Genomic DNA, 27,315 nt, shown 5'->3' with positions numbered 1-27,315 from the left:
TATAGGCACGGCAGCGGTTTTCAGTTAAGTTAAGCTATAGCGGACACATGTCTACTGCATAGTCACTCACTTATGCACAGTAACCTAAACAATAAAGCTGAAACAACGTAAAGCATAGAAAATCTTAGTCTGTTTAGTTTCACACCGACTACCAGAAGCTAGACAGCTGTACATAGGCAAACGCAAAACTAATGTTCGCGACATGTCGACATGGCAATCGGCGGTAGGGACGCCCCGCGCTATCCCGGTGTGAGATAGTGTGCGGGCTCAATGTGGGTGTGCGGGGTGTCCCCTCTCCACGTTTCACCTCATTACTCAGATTGCCATGTCGGCCTGTCGCGAACTATAGATGCCCTCAGAATTTCTTAAAAACATTTACATAATTCTAATCAAACAAATTGTATTGTATTGTGTGGTCTGATTTATGATTTTTATCTATAAATTACTAGATGATGCCCGCGACTTTGTCCGCGTGGATTTAAGTTTTTCAAACATCCCTTGAGAACTCTTTAATTTTCCGGGATAAAAAGTAGCCTATGTCCTTCCCGGGATGTAAGCTGACTCTGTACCAAATTTCATCAAAATCAGTTAAACTGTTGGGCTGCGAAAAACTAGCAGACAGACAGACACACTTTCGCATTTATAATATTAGAACGGATTTGTATGAATTATACACAAATTCAAAACTAACAAAGTTACAAGGATTTCAGAATAAACAACAAACAAATCAATTTAAAAAGCTATATATTATTTTCCTTCCACCTCTCTATCCACTGTACAATAGTTTCAACATTAGTGTGCAACTGATCTTCAGTGTTGTTCTGTAACTCCTGGACTATCTCCGGCTTGTATGATGACTGTGCCTCCTCCAATAGTGTCTCAAATATTTCACATTGTATGTTGTCCTCTAATTTCTTTCCTGTGTAGCCTCTAAAACAATTAAGTGGCAGATAATACGGGAGCTAGTACAGAAGTAGGTGATGAAAGAAACAACTTTAAATTCAATACTTTTAAAAGAATTTAGTGCTAGGGGTGCTGTGCCGTACCTGACAGGCTAAAGACAAATTTACTAGAAATCAGTCCAAGGAATTTATAATTTAACCAGATGATGCCCACGACTTCATCGGTGTGGATTTAGATTTTTAAAAAACTGTTTGATTTTCCGGGATAAAAATGTCATTCCCCGGGATGCAAGCTATCTCTGTATCAAATTTCGTCAAAATCGGTTGAACGGATGGGCCGTGAAAGGCTACAGGTAGACAGACAGAGATGCTTTCGGATTTATAATATTAGTATAGATGACATTTACCAAAACTTCAAGGTATTTCTAAAAAAAAATATATATCACAAATTGCAGAACCGGCAGGATTTGAACCTCCACTTCCCTTGACTATTGCACCCGGAGCGCCTTTGACAGTATCTCTTTGATGCTTCCCAATCGTGCTGCTAAAATTATTACAAGGAAATGTATGGATAAGCTTGTAATACTAGTTACCTGGCAGACAATCTGTCATATAAAGTGGTGTTATTAGTTCTTATAACAAAGACACCATCAAACCACCTCTCAGGGAAGAACTCGCAGCCATGATAGTCAACAATGTTGCCCCCCTTCGCCATCATCCCTTCCATAATGTCCAATAACTGTGACCAAAAAAATATTTGATTATTTATTATAAGTACCTGTAATGTGAAACAGATCTATGCCGGACATATGTAAAAAAGTGTTTTAATATGTTATTTAATTCAAATGATTTCCATATTTTTAATTTTTAATTTAAAAAAAATTATTTTCAATAAGTGCAATAAATGTGATAATACGGTGATCATGATATATATTTTCTTATTATTTCGTAATATTACCGTGGGGACATTTTGGTTGGACCCCACGTGCGCGAACAATGTCGATAGGCTACGTAAGCTAATCGATCTGGTGTTTCGCGCTTATTGGTGCCTGAGAGGGCTCTTGAAAAAGGGGATACCTCGACATCCAGCAGCGATTCAAGCAACGAGCAGGATTGAGAGTGACTCCCGAGAGAAACGGCGAGAAATTACCAGGTAACGATCGATCCTCGGATCGATGCGTTATACAACCAGGTGAGTTTTCTTACATATCTTATAATGCATTTACCATATTGTGTATCTAATGCAAATGAGATGCTAATTGAGAAACCAAATTAAACAAATGGCGATTTGGTTGACGAACGTGTCGACACCGACACCGAAATCTAAATCTGGATCTAGGTTTCTTTAATACAAATTTTGGCGAGGAAAAGTCCCAATGGTTACCTATAATCGGTTATTGAATCTATTTATTTTATGTACAAAGTTAATTGAGTGCAATTTAAATTTTACGCCAGTGAATCGAATGATAACATTTTATCTCGCCCACGTGGCGAGATGTTGGTTATAACAAGACATTGGTTAAATTGCTCATTTAAAGGGGTTTCGTAAACTGAAAATAACGGAGAACTGTACTCACTAAACAATAGCTAACACTTATTTGGCCCCACTGAGGACATCATGGCCGTTACCACCAATGCTTTATTATACCAAACAGAACTCAGTTAAGAATCCAGATACCCCCTTTAATAAATGACTGAAACATTCAGATGATAAAGTCGCCCTTTGGTCTAAGTATCTCCTGCATTTTTATTCTTTTGAATATAATGATTAGCAATAAAGATGGTTAAATAAATAAATAACATTCAGCAAATCATCTTTGTCTTAAAAATTATCAGAACAAACTTTACAAATTGTTTGGGTAACAGGCGAATGTATAGCATAATATATTATGTAAGGCGCAGGAGATGAATATCAGACAGAATTTTCATGGAGATGTTTATTTTAAATACTCTAAGGAAATTTTGGATACGGTATTTGCATATGTCAAAAGTGAATGGTTTCTCAGTGATGGCTGAATGGAGGGTCTTCCACTGGAAGCCTCTCGGACCTCACATATCTGATATGTGAGGTCCGCACCCTTTGTTAGTTTTGGGTGTGATAACCATTTTAAATTATTGATTAAGCTGGAAAAGTACGTCAAATCATTGTGACGTCACATGCCAGTGTTTCATGGGGCCTCGCGTGCTGAGCGTGTGTTTTAACGCTTTATAGGATACTGATTTGACTAGTTGTCAAATACCGGATTGGCTTTTAACAATAGTGACGAGGTTCTTTTTGGATAAAGCAACACTCACTGCGTTTATGCAATCCCCTGGTGGCCCATATTTATAAATATTACAGCTATAAATGCCTACAATCGAAAAACCTATCCAACACAATATGTTACAGGTTATGTAATGACATTCTAATATCGTTGGCAAGCTTTTGGTGCAAACAGTTTTTGTAAATGTCAATTACGGTATTTCGAATACCCTAATACAAGAAACTACCCCCGGTAATGCCCACAAAACAAATAATGCAACATGCAACCTGGTCACCTGTCACGACTTAAATGACACAAGAATTACTGGACCAAAACTAGTAGAAGTGGTTCACAAGGAAATGCCCAGTTTTATCTCCGAGCTTTTTCTGCGGAAGGAAAACGTTGGATCGATGCGTCTGATTTTCGACCCTCGAGAACGAAACAAATTTGTGAAACAAAACTATCCCGTCTGATTTGTCATACCGGTTCGTAGCTTTCTACAACAAAAGTTGGACAACCTGTCTAATTTTTGGGTCTGGCGGCAGCGCCCCACCTGTAACATGCTCGGTTGCGGAAACCTTGCATGCGAAGGAATGTCGAGTGCTAGTCTACCTAGACGACTTCCTTCTGGTCAATCAAGACCAATCCAAGTTATGTCTTCAGGCTGCGGAAGCCGTGAGGCACTTGGAACTTCTGGGCTGGCAATTCTGGTCAACTAAGACCAATCCAGGTTATTCCTTCACGCTGCGGAAGCGTGAGGTCCTTGGAACTTCGGGGCAGGGGGATCAATTACCAAAAGCCAACGTCCATACCATGTTGAAGACACCGGTTCTCGTCCGATCACCGAAGTTAAGCAACATCGGGATCAATTACTAAAAGTCAATTCTAACACTCACACAAGACCTACAATACCTGGGTATTCGTTGGCAGACTATAAGAAAATTCAATGTTCTTGCCCATAATAAAGAGTAAAAAACTATCAACGAGACCTTTGAGAGAATTATTACTGAAAATATCTGAAATCACTCTTCACGAAATGCAACGGTTGCTAGGACAGTCAGACTTCGCCAGTTTAGTAACTCCCAGAAGCAGACTACATTCTGATCAGATCCAAATACGCCTCAAACGTTTCGATAATATGTTTTAGACTGCTGAATCCACAATCGTGGAACAGGGAATGACATGGCGGCGCGGAACCACATGTCTCAGGCTGCCAATATGTACACCTAAAACCTGCCATCCACTGCTTGGCGAATAATGCCTCTGATTGGCTTTTAGTGCCCAATTAAACGGGAAATTAATGCCAGAAACTTGGTGAGTGCATCAAAAATGATAGCACAGCAATAGAAGGAACTTTATGCAGTTATAGTGGCAATTGAAGACAGCACAAGAACTCTGTAAAAATCGCAAGTCTTAGTTCAATCGAACACTCATTCGTTCACTCACTCGTTCGTTCTAACGTTCATTTTAATGAACAAAGTCGTGGGTTTTACTGATTCTAACAATCGAACTCCCGCACATAACAGATTACATTATTGGCTCAAGGCTGTCACGAGGAAAACCTCCCACAGAGTGTCATCTTTTCCCTCAAGCGCCGTCCGAGATCGATTTGGTTGCAGCACAACAGATTACTGTAGTAGGGAATAAAGATGGTGTGATGTCTTTATCGACTGCAAAGATTGATCAGCAAGTTATAGATGCTTTCAACAGGTCATTGAGACATCAATTTAGCATGGGTGTTTTCTTCTCCAAACTAATTGCCAAAAGTACTGACTTACTTGAACAAGTGCAGCTGGGGTGTACTTAAATGTGGCACGTGAAAGACCTTTGGGCTTCAAGATTTGAAAGCAGAGCTCAAATGAACTATAGAACCTATCAGGGACTCTGATAGATGTCACGACATTACAGTGTCCACCAGACATTTACACGGAAGCTGAAAAAATTGAGGATGGGTGCCCAAATAAAGGAGTAGTCTATACGAGAAGTAAAGAACAGGTGCTTGTTGGAAGCAATTTTTGTCCTACCTACCTACCAGACATCAAAAATGGTTAAACTGGTGCGAAACCTGGTGGCGGTTAACTTTCTATGATCCACATGTGGACACTAGGCAATTATTGACGTGGCTAAACTCAAAATTACTAAACCATTTATCATACAGGACCTTAAGGTAGAGCTCAAGCGCTAACTACAGAAGCTCTCATTTAAGCACACACTTCCCGAGATATCTAGACGAACCTATATGGACAATTGTTGCCCTGGAACGAAGGGTTGACAACTGAAAGTCTGTGTCACCGGGAAAAATATATTATATACTTTATTTGGCCCAAAGACTGACACTCACTCTTAACATAAATACGGATGGACACTTTCAAAACATAATAGTATAACAGAAAACATAATTCTCTATTAATGTACTAGTATACTACAGTAGTACTACATGTATGTCTTTGACACAGGAAAATAGGTCAAGCAGAATGAAGTTAAGAATTTAAATATATTGTAATCTTTTTATCACCAACTGTAATGAAACTGAAGCCGCATCACGTACTGTAATAGATCACTGGAACAGTTCAGTTCTTAAGCAATGTGGCAGCATTCCTGTATCCCCAGGGATTCATCAGTGGATCAACAGTAGTTTCTTTGGGGACAGATAACCAATCAATGGACGATATACTCGTATCTCGTGGTAACTAGAGATTACCAGACACTCTTGTTGAAATCATTATTGCCCGGAGGAGATCTCAAAATAACTGAAGCTTATTTTTCAATATAATCATTATATGGTCCGGTTTGAGTTTTAGTAATCCTTATCAAAATTACAGACATAAATCATTTAAATTGTTTGTCTTTTAGACATTATATTTTAACTTATTAACCCTGGTTAGAAATAACAATAACTTTAATAGGTGACAATGAATGAAGGGGACGTGGTTATATGATCTAACTTAACGATTAATATTTTTGTTATTCAATTGACAGATTAACTCCCTTTGATTCATCATAGCGTTGTGGGTAATACATTTCACCAGCAGATAACAAACACGTCTTCATACATAAATGCTGTATGTTTTCCGGAGGCACATCAATATGACGGTTTTACATTACAATAAAACCGATATTATGTGCCGAGAGGGAAAACATACAGCATTGCAGGAACTTCTTCCTGGTGAAGACTATGACATCCAAGATGGCAGCGGCTCACTGCCTTGCTGGGTGAGACACTAGCGCCCCTATATCCGGTAAGGTAAACTACATTATTGCATAGGAATATACATGTTTATGGATGAAGCGCGCATATATGCGGTGAGTACATAATTGCTTCTTCATACATAAATGCTGTATGTTTTCCCTCTCGGCACATAATATCGGTTTTATTGTAATGTAAAACCGTCATATTATGTATATATTTTGTACTTTATAATATTATTATGGAATATGGATGATACAATTTAAAGTACCTACCTACCTATTTAACTAATTTGATACACAATAAATTAAGTAGGTACCTGTATAACTAATATTTATATTTATTTATTAAATAGTAGAGAAGAGATTGACAAGCAGTAAAAAGTTATCTAAAACACCATCCGATTGTGTTTATTTACCTTATCTTCATTCAAAAAAGGGCACTGGTATTCTGGATCATACTCATCTAAACAATTGTATTCTTCTGCAAGTTTTGATACTTCTCTCCATGGAAACTTTGTTCTTTCAGATAGCATTTTAGAAATCGTTGATTTGCCTACGCCTGGAGTGCCTGGGTTAAAATAGGGGTTCGTTTTACGAGATAAAAAAACGTGATAAAAAGTATACGGAGAGGTTATAATTTAAAAAAAATACCAGTTATTAGTATATTTGGCAAAGTTCTTTGTCCTGCTGCCATTTTAAATCACTCGGTAAATAATTAAGTACTACAATAGAGACAGATCACTACCTAAATTTATGAAAAAATATTATTATTCTTGTGACATTTTTTAGTCGGAGACACGTCGGAGAAATCACCTTTTATCACAGACCAATACCTTTTATGGAAATCACCGACCAGAAATAAAAGGGAGAAATTCAAAAAATAACCTTAGACAATAACATTTTCCCAGAATTTTTTTTATTTTCTTCCATTGTCTATGGTATAGACTATCACAGACGAATAACTAAAAATGGACTATAAGTTTTGGAGTCTGTGGTTTACAAGTAAGGAAAATTCAAAAAGCAAGAACCCAGACTGTTATCCAGTTAAAAATAAACTGGGTATCTATGGTTTAAAGGCGGCCCCATAGACAATAATATGGACTATGAATTTTCAAGGCACATCACTAACCAATTAGTATCTTTTTTATCTACTAAATGATGCCCGCGACTTCGTCCGCGTGGATTTAGGTTTTTAAAAAATCCCGCGGGAGCTCTTTGATTTTCCGGGATAGAAGTAGACTATGTCCTTCCCCGGGATGCAAGCTACCTCTGTACGAAATTTCGTCAAAATCGGTTGAACGGATGGGCCGTGAAAAGCTAGCAGACAGACAGACACACTTTCGCATTTATAATATTAGTAATGGATGTCACTAACATGAGTTCACTGAGCTGAGTCGCACATAGATTAAGTCACGTAGTGATTATATTCTCTTTGGATTAAGTCACATCACTAACTAAATAGGTTATAAAATGTTTTAAAATTATAATTGAGAGTAAAGTAATAACTAGTTACGTATTAATTTAAATATAATTGTCGCAGAATATGAAAATATACAAACCCCGTGGAATAACAAGAGGTCAAATTGTTTTGGTCACTGTATTAGGTGTCTTTAGTGGGGTTTATATCTGGCGGCCTCTATTTGATGAGCATTTCCCAAGAAAGAAAAAAGAAAGGAATAATAACACAGAAAGTCCAGTTTCACAATAGAAATGGGTATTTTACAGACCTGGCTCAAATCATCTAGTCCTTTGGTAAAAGTGTTGATGGCTGTTTCAATAACCTCTGGTGTTGTTGTAGTTCACAAGTTGTATTATGGGCCTTATGTTAATAGGAAGAGACAATTTCAAGCAGAAGAATGGGCTAACATGATAATTGAACAAGAAGAAGCCATGAAAGAATCTACTGAAACTCAGTAGCCCTATGAATCTAAGGGAAATTGTACAAAACAATAATTATGTAATTAGTTACCTACTGATTTAGTGTTTACCTATGATGTAGTTAGTTTTGATTAAAATGATCTTGATTAAAAGTGATATTTATTAACTTAAACTGCCAAACTGGAAATTTTAGTTTTTAGGTACCTAACCTGTAATCCTGTAAAATAACAAAGCAAAACTTACTAATGTAAAATAACTAAATATTTAATTAGATTAATTTTTATAGAGCTCTGGGGATCAGCATGCGACTCCAATATTTAAATTGTACAAAGAGCTCAAAATTATATTTTGAAACAACTATCCAACGCGGCCTTGGTTCTTGCAGATATTGGAACTTCATGAGCACTTAAATATCAACACAGTAAAGGAAGAAATTAAGGAGTTAATAGTTGCAACTACAAAACAAGACTTACTAACCATCCAAATTCCAAATTACCTGGCAGTGCTTGTGGCAGTTGACAATGCAGCAGGCGATCCATCAACTAAAGAGAAAGCATATACTGGATAATTAGCTTAAATTCATAGTCCACGGACTGATAGCATGATAAGAGGCACAACAAAATAATATTATTACCCATTTACCTATGTAGTAAAAATCTCATGTTCATATGGGGTATCTAGGTAAATAAAGAATATACATTCAAGAGCTTTCTTTATTTTCTCTTCAATTTTTAACCTCAGTCCTCAAACAGTGTATTTTGTTTTAATAATAATTATTGTAACTCCCAAGTTCAAAAAGGTCTAGGAGCTTGTTTTTATTTTCATTGAAGCCCTATTCCTCTTCCACAACCTAGAATCATGCTCTTTCCATTTTTATGAGTTGTTTGTGTGGAATAGAACAAACAATATTTTATTTTTAGTGATTCTTGGCAGCTACCCTTCTTTAAAATAAACTTTGATAAAATTTATGAAATTCCTGAAAGGCCTAGGCTTATTTGATATAATATTAGTCTAGGACTAGGAAACAAAATTAACTGTCGAACTGATTTTGATAAATATTTTTGAAAGATCTGAAATTGTATGCCCTACCTATGTATTATTATTCTACATAATAAGGTTGTGCAATAAAATATACAAAGTTTAAATAAAACCAATTTTATTATTACTGGAGGCTACCCTTTATTCTATGAATTTACACTTTAGTTGTAGTCATAACAAAATATTTAGAATATATTATAACCTTATAAATTATAAAATAATGTTACAGTATAAGCCTTGTAAAAAATATAGAAAAGGAATGAGTTTGTAGCCCTTTTTTCCTTCTGAACACCTTTCGGTGAATGAAGTATCGCAGTTGCATAAAGAATTGAGCTGTTAACAGCACTAGCTACTTTTTGCCCTTGGTGGCCTTCTCAGCAGCTTTGGTGACCTTGCCACCACCGGCTTCCTTGAAGTTGACAGACTTGATGACTCCCACTGCAACGGTTTGCCTCATGTCACGTACGGCAAAACGTCCCAGAGGAGGGAATTCCTGGAAGGCTTCAACACACAGAGGTTTGGAAGGTACAAGGTTGACGATGGCAGCATCACCAGACTTGATGGATTTGGGATTATCTTCAGTGGATTTACCAGAACGACGGTCAACTTTCTCTTTGATTTCGGCGAATTTGCAGGCAATGTGGGCTGTGTGGCAATCCAATACGGGCGTATAACCGTTGGAGATTTGACCGGGGTGGTTGAGCACAATGACTTGTGCTGTGAAGTCAGCAGCTCCCTTAGGTGGGTTGTTTTTGGAGTCACCGGCGACGTAACCACGACGCAATTCCTTGACAGAGACGTTCTTGACGTTGAAACCAACATTGTCCCCGGGCACAGCCTCGGAAAGGGCTTCGTGGTGCATCTCCACGGACTTAACTTCAGTGGTAATGTTGGCAGGAGCAAAAACAACAATGGTACCAGGTTTAAGGACACCAGTTTCCACTCTGCCTACTGGCACTGTACCAATACCACCGATTTTGTAGACGTCCTGTAGGGGAAGTCGCAGGGCCTTGTCTGTGGGACGTGCTGGGGGCAGGATAGCGTCCAAAGCTTCGATGAGGCACTTGCCTTCAGCCTTACCCTCCTTGCGCTCCACTGCCCATCCCTTGAACCAGGGCATTTTGGTGGATGGCTCCAGCATGTTGTCTCCGTGCCAGCCAGAAATGGGTACGAAAGGCACAGCGAGAGGGTTGTAACCAATTTTCTTGATGTATGAGGACACTTCTTTCTTGATTTCCTCGAAACGAGGTTCACTGTATGGGGGCTCAGTTGAGTCCATTTTGTTGACGCCCACAATCAGCTGTTTCACACCGAGAGTGAAGGCGAGCAGCGCGTGCTCGCGGGTCTGGCCGTTCTTGGAGATACCAGCTTCAAACTCACCAGTACCGGCGGCGACGATCAGCACGGCGCAGTCGGCTTGCGAGGTTCCTGTGATCATGTTCTTGATGAAATCTCTGTGTCCGGGAGCGTCGATGATGGTGACGTAGTATTTGGCGGTCTCGAACTTCCACAGGGCGATATCGATGGTGATACCACGCTCGCGCTCAGCCTTCAGTTTGTCCAACACCCAGGCGTACTTGAAGGAGCCCTTGCCCATTTCCTGGGCTTCCTTCTCGAACTTCTCGATGGTACGTTTGTCGATACCACCACATTTGTAAATCAAATGTCCTGTGGTGGTGGACTTGCCAGAGTCGACGTGTCCGATGACGACAATGTTAATGTGAATCTTTTCCTTGCCCATTTTTGGTTAGTCTAGAAAAGAAGAAACACAATCAATTAGAATAATGATTGTTGTGACCGAACAAAACACCGGGACTTGTGATGCACTTCTACAAGGTCGTAGTCTCATGCGCGAATTTATGTTACCGGCAATATGGCGGCCGCATGGCCGCCTCGCCCTATCTTGACATTTCACAATGGATGTCGGCCATTACGAGCAAGGTGAAATAAATCTTCAAATTACAAGAAAAAATTAATGGATATTACTAGAAAGTAAATATTCTTGCGTGAAAAATTGTATACGTAACAAGATTAAAGTCATAAGGTGAATCACTACCACGTGGTGACATGTGCCGGCAGCGAAGTATGACGCGTAAGCAAGTACTAATTTAAAGACAGAACAAGTAAAACACCGGTTGTAAAAGTAACAATTGAATGCACTTCTTGATTACACCTCTTAACAAAATCTAGGATGAAACAAAGAGAACTTTCCGTTTTTCTAATTTACACCATATTTACGATACATTCCTAACCGAGGGGAATTTTAAATGGAGGTTAAAACAAATCTCAATACTAACACAATTTTCTTAAGTTAGAGAGGAATTAATACAATTCACTTGGGATTTGGCACTTCACAATATCTTCTTGACACTCACCACGGATAGCGTGTAATATCCGAGAAAGACTCCAACAGAATGGACGAGAAATGGTTTTTCTTTTGCCTGGAACTGGAAGGAAAGGTTCACAGTCACTTCCTGTAATTAGTGTGGCTACATTCAATTCTTAATTTCCCTTTAATTTAGTTCTACCTTAATCAACTTGGCTCCACTCGGGTTAAATTATTGAAAATCTTAGTAGAGATCTCTAGATTATCAGAATAGAAATTAAAAGATAATATACATGCAGTGTATAATACCAGTTATATACAACACCAGTTAGGTAAAGCTCATGACAAGTTCAGACAGACAGAGTTCATAAAATATTGCACGGGGTGTACGCACCTTTTGATGCCCACGAGCGTGCTTCAAAAAATGGTGGGCCGTTACGTGAGCTGATGCAAAATTACAAGTTAGTAATTTGGGCAGTAAGTTTATAATACAACAACCAAATTAGTTTTTAGGGTTCCGTACCTCAAAAGGAAAAACGGAATCCTTATAGGATCACTTTGTTGTCTGTCCGTCTGTCTGTCAAAAAACCTACAGGGTACTTCCCGTTGACCTAGAATCATGAAATTTGGCAGGTAGGTAGATATATGTCTGCTACATATGGGGAAAAATCTGAAAACCGTGAATTTGTGGTTATATCACACACAAAAAATTGTAGTCATGAATTAATAATTAGTTTTCAATTAACAAAGTAAGATTATTATCCCAAGTGGTGTATCATTTATTGAAAGGGCTTTATACTTGTATATTCTAAAACAGATTTTTAGCGTTTAAACTACCGTGAGTGATTTTCATTCTAAATATTATCTGTCCCGCCTGTACTCACGTGTTTAGTCGACGTTAACAATTTTTTATTTATTTTTAGGCAAGGTTTTTGATTGGTCGTGTAAAGTGTCGATAAAAACAACCCTCAGTGCGCGAGTCTGACTCGCACTTGGCCGGTTTTTTTAATTCAACAGGCACAGAATATTGTGAGAAGTGGGCATGGTTTATTTGTTCTGCAGCTGTAAGCAATTTTCATGAGTTTTGAGAATGCATACAGAATCTTAATTCTTATATACAATTTAAGAGCAAGCGAAGCGAGCGCAAATTTTTCTGTAATATTATAAATTTAATGATCGTTCGAAATCACTTAGTTTGAAATTTCCTTATTATTGTCCTATTGTTTTTCCAGTAGACAACACTTTCGTTGTATGACGTCATATCCTGGCTAGCGTTCAAAAACGCTATATTTGTTTTGTTGTAATTAAATTTTAATTTTAAGATTTATTTAATTCACATTTCATGTAAACTAAATATACATCTTAACCCGCCAATTTAATTCATTTTACTATTAAATCGTGATTAAATCTTAATAAATAATTTATAGTTTCAAAAGAGACTGATGTGCACAGGTTATATAAAATCGTACTTTCGAATGGATTGAATGAGGAAAATGAATGAGTAGAGACTTCGTTCTGAAGATTCGTTGTTTTCAGTAGGTACTCGTAACCATACATCCTATAAATCCGTTTATAAATCTTTTCAAAAATCTTATTCGATGCTTGTTCGTAATATCTGTGGTGATGTGCAAGTCTGTGTGTGAAGTCTGTGATCAAAATTCAAATTGTCAAATTATGACAAATTGAAAATTGTTGAAAATATTCAGAATTGAAAATATTCGAAGAAAAAATTAAAATTTGTAATACTGTTTAATTTACTTCTCATCAAATAAAACAAAGAAGTTACGAAATAACCATAAATGATAAGTTTGAACCTTATTAGAGTCATTTTAAAATGATTAGCTAACATTAAAAACAGTTCTACAGTCACTGCGCAAACTAAAAACGAAATCCTTTTCCAGTGTTTTCAGCATGTTTAAAAGTCGAGGCGATAGTAATATTGTTTACAAATGTACTGTACGGTTATTAGAAGATACAGAAATATTAGAATGTGAATTCCACGTAAGTATTTAACAAAATACGCCCTTATATCTTGATCACAAATTGATCGTAATATTATCTTGATTTTTCGTTTCAATACCCTAGTGTTTATGTACCTTTTAAATTGGTAGGTAACTAAGAATAAATATAAATTTTCTTAGAAAAATCTTAGGTAACTCCTTTTCTCCTGCTTGAAATCCAGTCTCAAAATATCTATTTTAAAAGTGACGATACTAAAAGTTCTCGCTACCTTTTTAGAGACGTTTTTGGTGTATGTCACCCTTAGTTTAGCTTTTCCACTTTAATTTATATTTACAGCCGAGCTATAAAGGCAAATTTCTTTTGGAACATGTATGTCAACAATTGAATCTTACTGAGACAGATTACTTTGGACTGCGTTATGTTGATGCTGGAGGTCAGAGGGTTAGTGAAACTTGTTATATACTTAATGTTTTACCCTTACAAGGTTATTCCACTTTCATCTGAGACGGAACTTATAGTGTGCATAAAACAAGTACATAGTACAATCTGAAGATACATAACATGTCAGTTTGTGAAGATCATAGATTAAGAATTAAATGCACAAGCCTTTCTGAGATCTGTTTTTGTACAATGTGCTCTCATACACATCTTGTTCCACCACCACGTCTTTCGATTGGATATTGACAAAATGGATTATTATGATAATTGTGGTATACTTATTTTTACTTCTTCAATTGCTCAGCTCCTAGATTGACAAATCTTGCCAAATTTTGAATTATGGATTACTTAAATGTTAGCATTTAAATGGTGCTACTTTCATCTTATTACCACGGGCCCAGGTCCCAGGCATATATAGAAGCGTTTCGATCTCCTTTTCTTTTGTTTCATTTGTATTGATTTATTCACTTGATCTGTGTGAAAACATTAGCTGTTAAAAGATGTCTAAATATAATTTTTTTTTTACTTTTTCAGCATTGGTTACATTTAGCTAAGATAATATTGAAACAAGTTAAAGGTAAATAATATATTTCAATTTTATTATATTGCATGAAAGAATGAGTTTTTTTTTTTTTTACTTGTCATTATCTGCAATCAGTCGGGGGACTATAAGCAGATTGAAAGAAAGAATGAGTGAATGGATATTTTTCTTGAAGGAAAGTTTTAGTGATTATAAAATATTATTTAAGTAAAACAAAAAACAAAACAAAATAACAAAGAGAAATGTTTGTGATCCTTATGTATATTGATGACATTATTAATTGTTATTGTGTATATTATGTGTGTTTTGACTTTTGAACACAAATGTTTCATTCATAAAAGGAAAATGTAATTGCAGATGCTTCACCAATACTGTTTAGTTTCCGAGTCAAGTTCTACCCACCAAATCCTCTGCTGCTAAAGGAGGATGTGACCAGGTTCCAGATATACTTGCAGCTGAAAAGGGATCTTCTGCACGGGAGGTTGTATTGCACTTCCAATGAAGCTGCCATGCTTGGTGCACTTATTATACAAAGTAAGTACAAAGGGCTAGAACCCAGAGCTGTAAAACCAGTTAAAAAAAAGAAGTAATTGAATTTTTTATTTAATGAAATCTTGTTTAAGTCCCGCAAATTCCTAATGTGCGTGGCTGTCATTCTAGTGACGTCAACACTAGACTGAAGTTTCACAAAACCGCAGTACATAGAGCCATAGACAAGAAAAGAAGAAGAAGAAGACTGAAGTTTCAAGCTGATGGTATAATTTTACTTAAATATACGTCAAATGCCGTCAAAACGACGCCATTTAGATGTTAACGAGACGTGGTTCCAGCGCAATAGCAATTTGCGGGACTTCTTTTGTCTCAACTAGAGATGTTGTAAATAGTTGTTATGGAGAAATAATCGATTATTTCGTTCTTTATATTCCTCATTGCTGAGGGTTGTGACTTTCCATTAATTATATAATGTCAGGAGTTCTCTTGCAATAATAATGGGGTGGGTTCCCAGATCCTTCCACATACAACTCACAGAGAACAAGATTTCAATTCTTAGGTTTTAGTTATTACCAGATGTTAGTGATAATAACCAGGACCTTAACTTAACATGCTCTCCGAGTCATGGAAGAACAGAAAGGCCAAATGTGGACCTTCAAAGTCGGTGACACATCCAGTTACTGACTTGGGTCAATGTTGCTTGACGATCACAATCGATTGATATGCATTGTCACAACTAGGCAACATGTCCCTCAATCAAATCGATTATTTAGCACATCAAAAAATGATAATTGGTAACAAAAGGTAATACCTTATTAAAGTGGGGTGTGGAGGGTTTGACAAATGGCAATTATGTACCAATTAATATTTTTTATAATGTGTTGAACAGGCAGATTGACTTTTATGTAAATTATTATGCAATTATTAGCTGATGTCCGACTATGTGATGTCCGGCTGATGTGTCGACTTAGTACGCGTGGAATTGGTTTTTTAAATATCCCATGGGAGTTCTTTGATTTTCCGGGATAAAAAGTAGCCTATGTCACTCCAGATTAAGAACTATAATAACCCATGCATAAAATCACGTCGATCCGATGCTCCATTGCAACGTGATTGAAGGACAAACTAACAAACAAACACATTCTCACTTGTATAATAAGAGTACTGATAAACAGTTACGAGCTGTGGTGTAAACTATAAAATATGTTAAATGAATCATGATACCTTTTAATTAAAAACATTGTGCAACTGACTGACAATAACTCATTTGAAACATGTGATTACAAATATTGTGCAATCATAAGTTTGCACTAGAAGAAAACATTATTCAACTTATTGATTATTATTATTTATTACAAATAGTATAATAAAGCATTATTTAGATCTTGGGCCCATGAAGTCTTAAAGTGCTAAAAATTCTTTTGAGACATTTCACTGTGGTTAATTGCTTCATCTAGTGACAGAAGGACTGGCTCATTATTTGCGCAGAGGATGAGCCTGGCTGTTCAGCACGGAAATAGTATTGTGGCACCATTCCTTGCTCGTGCTGGCATAATTTGTACAGTAATGGCTAACTTGTATCTGATTAAAAAAATAAATAAAAAAATAAAAAAAAATCATATAATTTTCAATTAGTTTTAATGTCAATGAATCATTTGTTTTAGTTGAGCTTGGTGACTATGACCCAAGCATACATGTCGGCAACTATGTGACAGAAATGAGACTGTTGTTGAGACAGACTGACGCCATTGAAGCTAGGATACAGGTAACGTTAGGTTGTACTATCTTATTACACAATTATAATGTAAATAACAGGTACTACCACAGTTAATATGATTTTGAATTTTGAAGTACACGTTATTTACATTGTCGTTAAACCACTAACTCAGGCTAAATTTCAACTCGACCTATTACATACATACAGCCCGCTGACAGACAGACGGACGGACAGACGGACAGTGGAGGCTTAGTAATAGGGTCCTGTTGGCACCTTTCGGATATGGAACCCTAAAACCACGATAATAAAATAAAATTATGCTTCATCATAGGAGTTACACAGAGAGCCAGTGGAGGGCACGCCGGGGGGTACGGGTGGTGTTAAGGGCATGACCACACAAGAGGCGGAGCAGACATTCCTGAAAATCGCCTGTCAGCTCGACACTTACGGGGTTGACCCGCATCCTGTCAAAGTAAGTACTTTATCATTTAGGATTTCTGTCTTTTTATGATGTACTAGAATGATTCCCGCGATTTTTTCAGCATGGATTTAAGTTTTTTACAAATCCTGTGGGGACTCTTCAGTTTTCCGGGATAAAAAGTAGTCTAAATCCGTGCCTAGTATGAAAGCTATTTCTGTTACAAATACTTACACAGACGCTACTTCTCACTGAAATGCGTAAAAGGGGCACTATATGCGGTTCATAGAATGTTAAATACATATCAAAAATTGCAGAACGGGCAGGATTCGAACCTATGTCTTCTGGGTTGGCGCTCGACGCCTTGTACGGTTGACGTTTCCCAATTTTTTGCGGTTATAGTATGGTGTCTTTGGATTGGAACTGGATTTACGGTTCTGGTTTCTAGGCCTTTTTGAGTTTTATAGTGTCTTTGCTGTTATAGGATCACAGAAGTAACCAACTGTACCTTGGCATCAACCACAGCGGCATCCTGACGTTCCAAGGCAGTAGAAAGACGCATCACTTCAAGTGGTCGGAAGTTCACAAGATCAACTTTGAAGGGCGGATGTTTATTGTGCATTTGAATTATCCAGAAGTGAGTTTATTTAGATTTTTTTTAATTACCAATATCTATAGTACGCGTCAGGTCGAGCTGGCAATAGGTGTATGAGGCAGGGGAACGCTTCGAACAACCGCACGTCACCTGTGCTATCCCGCACCGGGTTAGCGCGGGGTCTGTGCGGGTGTGTGGGGCGTCCCCACCCCGATTTCGATCTCGAGCTGTCTCGTACTATACGTATAGTCTGATTTTTGATTCGGCGGAATTCTGACAATTTGTCATTCTATACGTTGACTAATGATTTTAATAGCCTTATTTCGGGGTTTAGCGACGTATTATAATTTATGTTATTTTGCAGAAAAAGCACACAGTGGGCTTCAAATGTCCGAGCGGAGCTGCGTGCCGACACGTGTGGTGCTGCGCGATAGAACAGATGCTATTCTTTACGTACGTATTGCATCTATGTTTTTCTAGACTTCGAATAGAAAAATCGTCCCCGTTGGAGTTGGACCTCGTGACTTTAGCTGCTAGTTGCGGGTCTATTGTAGCGAACACTACAATTTAGAGTATTTTTTAAATGTAAAATTCATGTTCCGTCCTTTTTTAGCAATAGTAAAAAGAAAAAGATGCAGATACTCTAAATTTAGTTTAGAGAAAGACAAGAGAATCGGTGCCATTATTTAACAATATCAATTTATTTGACAGCCTGCCATCATCGTCGGATGCGTGTGTATACTCGGGCGGCGGTCTGTTCTCGTGGGGTACCAAGTTCAAATACTTCGGCAGAACCGAACGAGAGATATTGGAGAGAGATGGACTATTGGTGCCCAGAGATTCACAGGTTTGATATCACTACTTACATTTACTAATCTATATAACAATCAATCAATCAATCAGCCTGTTTGAGTCCACTGCTGGATATAGACCTTCCCAAGAGCGCGCCACCAAACACGATCCTCCGCCTTCCTCATTGCGCTATTAAGACCTACCTACCTGCCGAATTTCATGATTCTAGATCAACGAGTTTTCTTGACAGAAACACAGACAGACAGAGAAATTATGTAAGTTAGAATATAAGTTTAGAATAATGTAGGAATCAGTTATTACTAATTATTACTAGTAGTAGTAATTATACTATTCGTATGTAATACTAATTATTTTTAAGGAGCGCCAACTCGCCAACAAACTGGCTTGGCGAGTCAGAAAATGTAAATACCTTGTATCCTATTTGATTATAAAATAATAAAAATAAAAGTTATAAGGGTTTCTTTTTCCTTTTTAGTTATGAAACCCTAATAAAAAGAGAAAAACATTTCGTTACCGACTAGTATAAACACGACTATTTTACGGTACGGTACGGTAAGTACCGTACCGTAAAATAATCGTGTTTATATTTAACTTTGACTGCATCGTCTCTAGATTTCAATCAATTGCCATTGTTTTTTTCAGGAAGAGGGATCCAGTGCGGGCGGGAAGAGGAAAGCGTCCAGTGTTCCCGCCACGCCCTCTACGCCTATGACTGGAGATTTTGGTACAATACCCTTTCAAGCTATAACATGTCTGTTGCTATGTTAACAAGGATAGGTTAAAAAGCGACTAACCAAATTAATAATTAATAATAATAAATAATCATTCCTATCTGTAATCTGTAGTAAGGTTGGTCGGCAGTTTGCAGTTGTTATTTGCAAAAAAGTAAATTGTCATTTCATCTGTATTTTTTTCTAATTCTTAAAATAAATAGTATACACAATATGTGTTTTTAATTTAGTAAAATAAAGGCAGAATATTTAAATGTTCGATAAGGTCTTTCGATGTCATAATATTATATTACTTGATACTATATACATATTTATTAATTTTATATTATTTCAGGCTATAGCAGTCTTCCTAGATCGACGCACAGTGCACCTTTAGAGGAAAGTGGCATGATTCCTGACAACGAGGCCTGTGACGGTGGATGTCTGTTAAGTGGCCCCACTGTGGACATCGCGCTGGCTTGCTGTGACCACCTCAGAGCTGTCACTGAGGAGCCCAAACCATCAGGTACTTTGACGTTTTGATGCTATATTAGTAATTAATACTCTGCACCACCGACTGGCCTCTAGATAAAGTGCAAGCCTGAACTAGTCTCGCTGCGTCATCTCTACTACACGTCAATAAAGGAGTATCTAAGAAGGTCATTGAACATTTGTGACTATTCGTATTACGTAGTTTTGAATAATAGAATTTCACTTTCTACGCTTTACGTATAAATAAATGAGACGTGCTGTACGGATAAGGGACGCTGCGAATTTTGTATGTGTCAATTAATTTTTTTCAGTTGATATTTTAATTCGATCGACAACTTTTTTCCGACCGATATTTTTTTGATCGGTAATTTTTTTTCGACCGATAGTTTTGATGGTGCATCTGTTAAAAAATGCGTTTTCCTGCAGCGGCGTTACCCGAGTACAGCACACGCGACCCGTTCTCGCACTCGTCATGCGAGTCTGCCGCGACCACGCACGCGACGTACGCGTCGCAAGCGTCGCACGCCGCGGACGACTGGCGCCCGCCCGCGCTGCAGCCCCCGCCCCGCCCCTTCAGCTTACTGCGCACCTTCGTGCCCTCCTTCTTGTTCGTATGGCTCTCTCTCGCTCTCGCCGCGCTGTTGCTCTTCGAGACCGACTGGCCGGTACTACGGCACATAAAGCGCAAGCCGGAACTAGTCTCGCTACGGCATCACTACTATACGCCGCTAAAGGAGTATCTAAAGAAGAAGGTCATTGAACTTTTCTGATTGAACCATCATAACGTTGATTTGTGATAAGGTACGTGATCGTGCCTATATTGTTAGTGTTGCTTTCGTGAATAAAAATTGCTCCTTTGTATTGGCGTTTGCTCTTTGTCTATTCAGTGCAACTTCAATAAGACAATGATTTATTTTAACTGCATGCAATCAGACATTGACTTACGGAAATCTTTGTCGCACTCACTCTGTGAACATCAGAATCGAACTTCGGATATAGCAAAATTCTGACATGTATATGCAGACTGCAGAGTGCCTTCCAGCGCGCGTCACTTTTAGGGTTCCGTATTTTTCCGACAGTCATTTTTTGATAATATGCGGTGTTTTTAATTCCTTAACTCCTACTTTGATTTGATCCATACAAATGCCACTAGTCTTTGTCTTGAATAAGGTTAGATGCAGCCCTTATGTATAACCTGTATGGACTATAGAGGATATTTGATAAATATAATTACAGGTTGAGCATACGGACGTAAAATAGTGTCCATGAAGATTTCCCTTCAATCAGGATCGGGAGTATATTTTGTAAATTAATATTGTTCAGGGTAACAGTAGCCAATCCGAAGTGTAGCAATTTTTATTCATCAGACCGAATGAGTCTTTCGACTTGTATTGTTGAATCTCGTTGGAAGTTGGGTCTACGTATTCATCTTCAACAGCAAATTCTGCCCCTTGATTGGTTGAATTTGCTGTTCACATTTTTTCACAGCCAATCGAGTAGCAGAATTTGCTGCTGACTACGATTGCGTTGAGTACGGTTTTCTTACACAATCTGGGGCTGTTTTCATGTGTATAATGTTATTCAAATAAGAATGAATCTGACAGTTGTTTATTTGTGCCATTCCTTAATTTATTTTAATTTTAATTGCCGACTGTACCTGTTCATAAATGGTGGTAAAATTTTTGGTTTATTTTTTTCATTTTTATTAAATAATATAGTGATATATGTATTAACATTTAAAAGAAAGATAAAATATTTTATAGATTTTAACATAATTTTTGATTTATTTTTTATTTTAATTTTAAAATATAGTGATACATATTAAGATTTAATTGCAAAAAATAATATTATACGTACTTATATTTAAACTTTCGAGTTGGTCTCAGAGTCAATCGAGTAAAGGAATTTTTTATAATTTTTTTTTAAGATGTCAGGCTATGTTATTCTTACTTGGATAGTCTTAAAAATCTGTTTATGAAGCAATTACTATTTTATACCAGAAAATGATTGTTAACTAACAATGGATTGTAGTAGGTAGCTTCTGTATTATAAATTATAATGTAATGTAAAATAGATATAATGCGTAAAAAATTACTTCACATGCGCCATTTTAACTATGTATCAAATGTTATGTCAAAAGTACGATTTTAGTTCTTAAAAGGAGAACCATACTATTGATATGACAATTGACCCATTGAGTTGAAATGGCGCGTGAGAAGTCATTTGGTACGGACTATAATATGGCGTCAATTCCGAAGTGTCAAAACTTTTGGACACGTTTTAAGGATTTTCTCCAATTTGCATTTAATATAGCATTTATTATTATTATTAATGAAATAATTAAATAGTAACATATCTTTATTTATTGTAAAGATATATTTTGTGTCCGCGCTTTTTACGTACAATAAATTTTTAAGGTTGCAAAATTATTGGGTGCAATGCGTACAAAATGAGTTCCCACGCGCCATTTTAACTTTGTCAACTGTCATGTCAAAAGTACGATTTTAGTCCGATTAAAGGTGAACCGTACTTTTGACATGCCATTTGATATAATAGAGTTAAATAGCGCGTGAGAACTTATTTTGTACAGACTGTTATACAATTGTGTTTTAATATTTTCAATTTTCAAATAAAATTAAGGGTGTTCTACATTAATAAAATTACATTAATAAATGACTTTTCAATAATATAAATTATTTTTAGCTTTTTAGAGCTCAAAAAACACTTTATCTTAACTTTAACTACATTAGAATGTCATGTATCTAATTTTTCTTCTACGCACATCCCTTTGTGATTATACAGGATGGAAAAAAAATTTATGGGCCCTCCAGGGGAAAAGTGAACAGTTCTAAATAATGTTAATTAAAGAATATGAGTACTAAATATTCGATTTTATGGATATCTTGTACGACAGACGAGTGTAAAACCTAATCTTTCGGAAAACTGTATCGACTAGTGGAGTAACAGCGAGTGTTACGTTGCAGAATTGTGTGTGGAAATATTTGTGATTTAGGCGATTTATGCTTTAACATTATCTGAATAAGATAAATTTTACAACGCACCAAGATCAATTTTAACCACGTTTTTTTTGTTCTGCTTAATCAAAGTAAAGTCAAAGCTATACTTTTTCCGGCAGATTTTGTATGTACCCTATCATGGCATGAATATGGCGCACTTTTTTAACCGACTTCAAAAAAAGAGGAGGTTTTTAATTCGACTATGTTTTTTTTATTTTTTATCCACTACGTTCGCGAATGTACTTAATAATTTAAAAAACTCCATTGGTTTTTAAATACTGTTCTAGATACGTTACTAGTCTTTTATGAAACTAAAATATTAGGTGTATTTTGTACTTAAGAATGTAATGACCTTGAAAAATGTACAAATTAAACCCATAAGTACAACAGCTTGAATACTTAATTATTAAGCTTAATTTAACACATTTTTAAATGAATCTCAATTTTATTTGTCAATACATTTCTATATTTTTTTGACTTATTGAATAATACGGAATCGTTGTTAAAATTTTATAACTTATGTGTAGGTATGAATATTTAAATAATGGTTGTTTTGTTTCGAATCTCAATTTTTTTATTTCATTGCAGATTTTTTTAAATATGTAATATCTAGAATGTTAAATATCGATACATAAGTTTTCTTTCTATTTAAACATACTTCGACCGTCTAAGAACGTGATAATTTTAAGTTATAAATGGCCATGATTGATATATTTCGTTCTAAGCGCTTACGAGCGCGAAGAAACCAACATTGTAAGATTGTGTTTTTTGTGGAAATAAATAAACAAATCGATATCAAAAAGAGAAAAATGTAAATCAATTCATACCCACCTAGTCTTCTATTAAAATAATAATTCTGTTAATTCGAAAACGGAATTGATCTAAAATAAAAATAATATAGTATTGTTATATTGTTTTGCTTGGTTTTAAATTTTTAACACAATGTTGATTACATTTTAAGCACTACTTGTTATTGCCTTATTAGGACGTGTTACTAACACGCTAGCCTAAGACGCTTTCTACCTAGTCACTTTGTATATTATAGTTCTTCTAATTATTATCTAATGTAATTTAAAAATAATTTTCATTCCGTACACACTACTGTTTGTACCCATATTGATACTGATTCTGTGCACACCTAAATTTTAGAGCATTCGCATCCTCTTTCTTAGTAATGCAGTTAGAAAAGGACAGATACAGTTTGACAGTTTTAAATTGAATTTAGAGCCGTCAAACCTCGTGACTTTAGCTGCCAGTCGCGAGCCTATAGTTTAAATTTGTAGCGTGCACTAAAAGAGTCGTTAAATGTAAAATTCATGTTCTGTCCCTTTTTAGCAATATTAAAAAGAAGAAGATGCAGATAGTCTAGTTTAGAGAAAGACGAGAATCGGCGCCACTGTCTTTAGTTTATAGTAGTGAAGCTACGAACGAACGAACGTGACGTAAAACGCACTCATTGGCTCGGCAGCGCATTTCATTGAAAGAATGTGTAGAAGCTTCACTTCTGCGGAGTGTCCCCCGACGCTCTCAGTTTTGTGGACTTTTAATTTGCTGTCTGAATAAATCCAGCCTCAAATCTAAAGGAATTCCGTATTTATATATGAAAATATCGGGGTACCTTTGTTTTTGATATTACGTTGTCAGTTGATATTTTTATTTTTTAAGATTAAAAATATTAATATGTATAGTCTTACATTTTGAATGCATTTTTAGCTTATTGACTAATTATGTGTACCTATCTTTAAAAATCTACTTATAATTTTATAAACATAAGATATACCTCAATTCGGAGCATTAGTACATAAAAATAAAATTAGAATTATAAGGAAACCGTATGTTGTGAATCGCGTTTTTCCGAGATTATTAAGTAGATAAACCGTGTAATATGTATATTATTATTGTTCTTTTAGCATAAAAAAGAGCGTGAGATCCAGATAAAATTTATGTGTGTTGTAAAATAAATATTTATTATGTTTATTTATAAATCCAACTTGAAATGAAGTATGTATCTACCTACTCAAACCTACAGCGATCCGCGCTTTTAAACTTTCAAATTAAGAGGAAACGCGGTTGGTCTTTTCTCCATACAAACGTTCTCGTCCGTTTTCTTTCTGGTTTATGAACTTAAAACAATCATTTTTTACAGTGAAATAAATATCAACCTCATATATGTTACTATGTTTTCTTTTTTGATAATACATTATCTTTCTAAGCACTAGAACCCTTACAAAATGCTCAAAATTGCCTATTTAGACCCGCTGTTAACAGAGGCCTAATGTACGAATTTGAGAACTATTGACGAAAAAAGAAAAACAGTGGCGGAGTATATATCCTTTATATTCAGCTTACGAAATATCTTTTAAATTGGTCCAATATTGGAGGAGGAAATAGACGAGAACCAAACCTTTAAATATAACTTTTTACTATTGAGTCGGATCTGCAGTTGTCCTTATTGCACGAATTTGAGGGGGCGAGCTCGCAGAGACAGAATGTCCAAAAGTCTCCGACCGAATTTCCTCTTAAGACTTAAGTCGATGTTATTAATAGAGGTAACAAAAGCTCCGCTCAATATGCACGAGAGTATATTTAATAAACGCCATTCCTTTAAGAACGAATAGCTTTACGCATAGTTATTTACTTACGTATTTTTGCACAAATTAGAAATATAGGTGATTGTTTGTACTGTACAGAATTAGAAAGTAAAATTTCTTTGCCAGTGTGGTACCTATACTAGCAACGATGCATAATGCAAATCGCACATTAGGTACAGACGAGTCGCACGGCGAACAAAACTCGCTTTGTAAGGTAATCTCAAACTTGCATATTTTAAGTTGTATAGAATTGTCATGCATAGTATAAGATCTCAAAATGATCTAAATTTGAACCGTGCACAGTCAAAATTGTGAGGGCGGCTGTAGAGCTACAGTGCGACAAGGCTCTTTTGGCGCGTGGCCAAAATCGGAACTAACGTCGCCATCTTGTGATGTGTCACGCTGTTCCCTTATAATATGCGGTGTTGCTAAGTAAAAAAAATCTGAAATTCACTGTTTTTTGTATTAGATATTAGAGCCATTCCATATACATAACATCCGATATATTCTTATAATATATATACAGCATAAATATGTCTGCGTCTTATAGCTATATTTAGCACTAGGTAAATATAGTATTTAAGCCGGTAAACATGATAAGTTGCAAGTCCATGGTCTATAAATGGTTTTTATTATTCTTACTCGATTTGGAAACGGACGGCTTTCGCAATTTCTCATTCAGTTAAAATTAGATAAAACTTAGTCGATTATCGACATTGTCATTTTCAATATATTCCGTAAAATTGAGGAGATTTAATTTGCTGGCAGCCTTTGTTATACAACAAAAGTGCCATAAGAGCCTTGTCGTAGCACAGTCAAATTGTGAGAGTGGCTATACATAGTGCTATACTCGGACAGGTCGGAACTCGTATGACAATCAAAGCAAGAGCCCACCTGCCGCCAGACCTTCCTTTTTTTCTGAGAAACAAAATGTGTGAGATAGAGTAGTGTTAGTGTGTACAATTAACGTACGCATCTGCTAGCTATGCTAGATATTTTGTATGTATTGTGTACAAGTGAATTGGCGTAATGTTTAAACTTAATATTATTTTATCTTTCTCAGTGTTGCCATCTCTCTGTGGACCAACACATTTAATAGATTTGTACCTGTTGATTTTTTTAAAATTATATTTACCTACTGCTTGGAAAAGTTAATTCTAGACTATTGTAAGATATTTCTAGTCTAGTTTGTAATGAGGTAGCAGAATTCGTTTGAACGTATTTTTGTAAGGACTGACTGCAGTGCAGAAGCAGAGGCCAAATTGTTTGACTTTTTGTACGTGATCGCTCTTAGGGTCAGCGCACACTGAGCGGAACCTTCGCTATACTCTATCCGCAAAAAGAAGTTAATATAGCGCTTTCTCTGTTACGTAATCCCATACAAAAGGATAGAGGCAAAAACATCAGTGGGCGTTAACCATTTTGAGTCACCAACCAGTCGAAACACGTGTTCAAAAAATATTCGAAATTTAATTCGAAAAAAGCGCTAATTTCTTTCGGCGAATGGAGTATTGCATGAACACTTTTCTCGCAGATTTTGATAATATTACCCTTATATAAAAATGTAATTTTAAGTAATTGTAAATAGTACATACATTACTCGACGTGAAATCCAGTTCACTACAACGGCGATCATGATCAACCCAATTCTCTTGTCCATTGCTATTACTGCTTGAAAAGTGCGAGCGCGGTAAGCCCGCTCGGTGTTCGCGGCTCAACATATTACAGTCCAAGGATATTATGCCATCCCGCTTTTGTAATTTTATGTAGGTATTCACACATAACAACTCGTAGTGAAATACCTTTGTAATATTGAATTAAGCACAAATTGTAATTACTAAATAAAAAATATATAATACCTAATTGTTTTATGTTTTATTTAACACCCACTACTATGTGCCAAACTAGGATTAAGATGAACGCACATTTGTCGAACTAGACGCATCAATTTTT

The 27,315-nt window shown here is 36.3% G+C and overlaps 3 protein-coding genes across 6 annotated transcripts; 1 reads left to right on the top strand and 2 right to left on the bottom strand.

Moving 5' to 3' along the window:
• Positions 1-727: 727 nt before the first annotated feature.
• On the bottom strand, positions 728-7,124 carry Ak6 (adenylate kinase isoenzyme 6). 2 transcript variants are annotated; one of them, XM_034979565.2, is made up of 4 exons: positions 6,986-7,124; positions 6,751-6,902; positions 1,496-1,641; positions 728-930 (listed from the first exon to the last, which is right to left on the bottom strand). In XM_034979565.2, the coding sequence occupies exons 1-4, from the start codon at positions 7,026-7,028 to the stop codon at positions 741-743; spliced, it is 531 nt and encodes a 176-aa protein (XP_034835456.1). In that variant the 5' UTR covers positions 7,029-7,124; the 3' UTR covers positions 728-740. The 2 variants fall into 2 exon arrangements, with proteins under 2 accessions (XP_034835456.1, XP_069358368.1); XM_069502267.1 differs by having other exon boundaries at positions 7,080-7,098.
• A 2,227-nt stretch (positions 7,125-9,351) lies between these two features.
• Positions 9,352-11,760, bottom strand: eEF1alpha1 (eukaryotic translation elongation factor 1 alpha 1). 2 transcript variants are annotated; one of them, XM_034979550.2, is made up of 2 exons: positions 11,626-11,760; positions 9,352-11,002 (listed from the first exon to the last, which is right to left on the bottom strand). In XM_034979550.2, the coding sequence occupies exon 2, from the start codon at positions 10,989-10,991 to the stop codon at positions 9,600-9,602; it is 1,392 nt and encodes a 463-aa protein (XP_034835441.1). In that variant the 5' UTR covers positions 10,992-11,002; positions 11,626-11,760; the 3' UTR covers positions 9,352-9,599. The 2 variants fall into 2 exon arrangements, with proteins under 2 accessions (XP_034835441.1, XP_034835445.1); XM_034979554.1 differs by having other exon boundaries at positions 11,548-11,704.
• Positions 11,761-13,200: 1,440 nt separating this feature from the next.
• On the top strand, positions 13,201-26,500 carry Frmd5 (FERM domain containing). Of its 2 annotated transcripts, XM_069505367.1 has the most exons (13): positions 13,201-13,211; positions 13,301-13,577; positions 13,875-13,979; positions 14,511-14,553; positions 14,875-15,051; positions 16,674-16,774; positions 17,058-17,198; positions 17,629-17,781; positions 18,104-18,192; positions 18,451-18,586; positions 19,195-19,276; positions 19,618-19,788; positions 20,181-26,500. In XM_069505367.1, exons 2-13 carry the CDS (start codon positions 13,488-13,490, stop codon positions 20,522-20,524), a joined length of 1,632 nt encoding a protein of 543 aa, XP_069361468.1. In that variant the 5' UTR covers positions 13,201-13,211; positions 13,301-13,487; the 3' UTR covers positions 20,525-26,500. The 2 variants fall into 2 exon arrangements, with proteins under 2 accessions (XP_069361468.1, XP_034835417.1); XM_034979526.2 differs by lacking the exon at positions 13,201-13,211 and having other exon boundaries at positions 13,245-13,577.
• Positions 26,501-27,315: the final 815 nt, after the last annotated feature.

This window comes from Maniola hyperantus, chromosome 2 (assembly GCF_902806685.2).
Source record: "Maniola hyperantus chromosome 2, iAphHyp1.2, whole genome shotgun sequence".
NCBI lineage: Eukaryota > Metazoa > Arthropoda > Insecta > Lepidoptera > Nymphalidae > Maniola > Maniola hyperantus.
Note: the sequence above shows the minus strand (reverse complement) of the source record. Positions and strands in the feature narration are given on the sequence as shown.

What these genes read in the sequence shown, in the direction of transcription:
- Ak6 (XM_034979565.2), bottom strand. Translation starts at nt 7,028, where the DNA reads ATGGCAGCAGGACAAAGAACTTTGCCAAATATACTAATAACTG. An exon ending in CTTTTTTGAATGAAGATAAG is followed by an intron (nt 1,642 to 6,750) that starts GTAAATAAACAC and finishes TTTTGGTCACAG; the next exon opens with TTATTGGACATTATGGAAGG. An exon ending in TATGACAGATTGTCTGCCAG is followed by an intron (nt 931 to 1,495) that starts GTAACTAGTATT and finishes TAATTGTTTTAG; the next exon opens with AGGCTACACAGGAAAGAAAT.
- eEF1alpha1 (XM_034979550.2), bottom strand. Translation starts at nt 10,991, where the DNA reads ATGGGCAAGGAAAAGATTCACATTAACATTGTCGTCATCGGACACGTC.
- Frmd5 (XM_069505367.1), top strand. Translation starts at nt 13,488, where the DNA reads ATGTTTAAAAGTCGAGGCGATAGTAATATTGTTTACAAATGTACTGTA. An exon ending in CCATTGAAGCTAGGATACAG is followed by an intron (nt 16,775 to 17,057) that starts GTAACGTTAGGT and finishes GCTTCATCATAG; the next exon opens with GAGTTACACAGAGAGCCAGT. An exon ending in TTGACCCGCATCCTGTCAAA is followed by an intron (nt 17,199 to 17,628) that starts GTAAGTACTTTA and finishes TTGCTGTTATAG; the next exon opens with GATCACAGAAGTAACCAACT.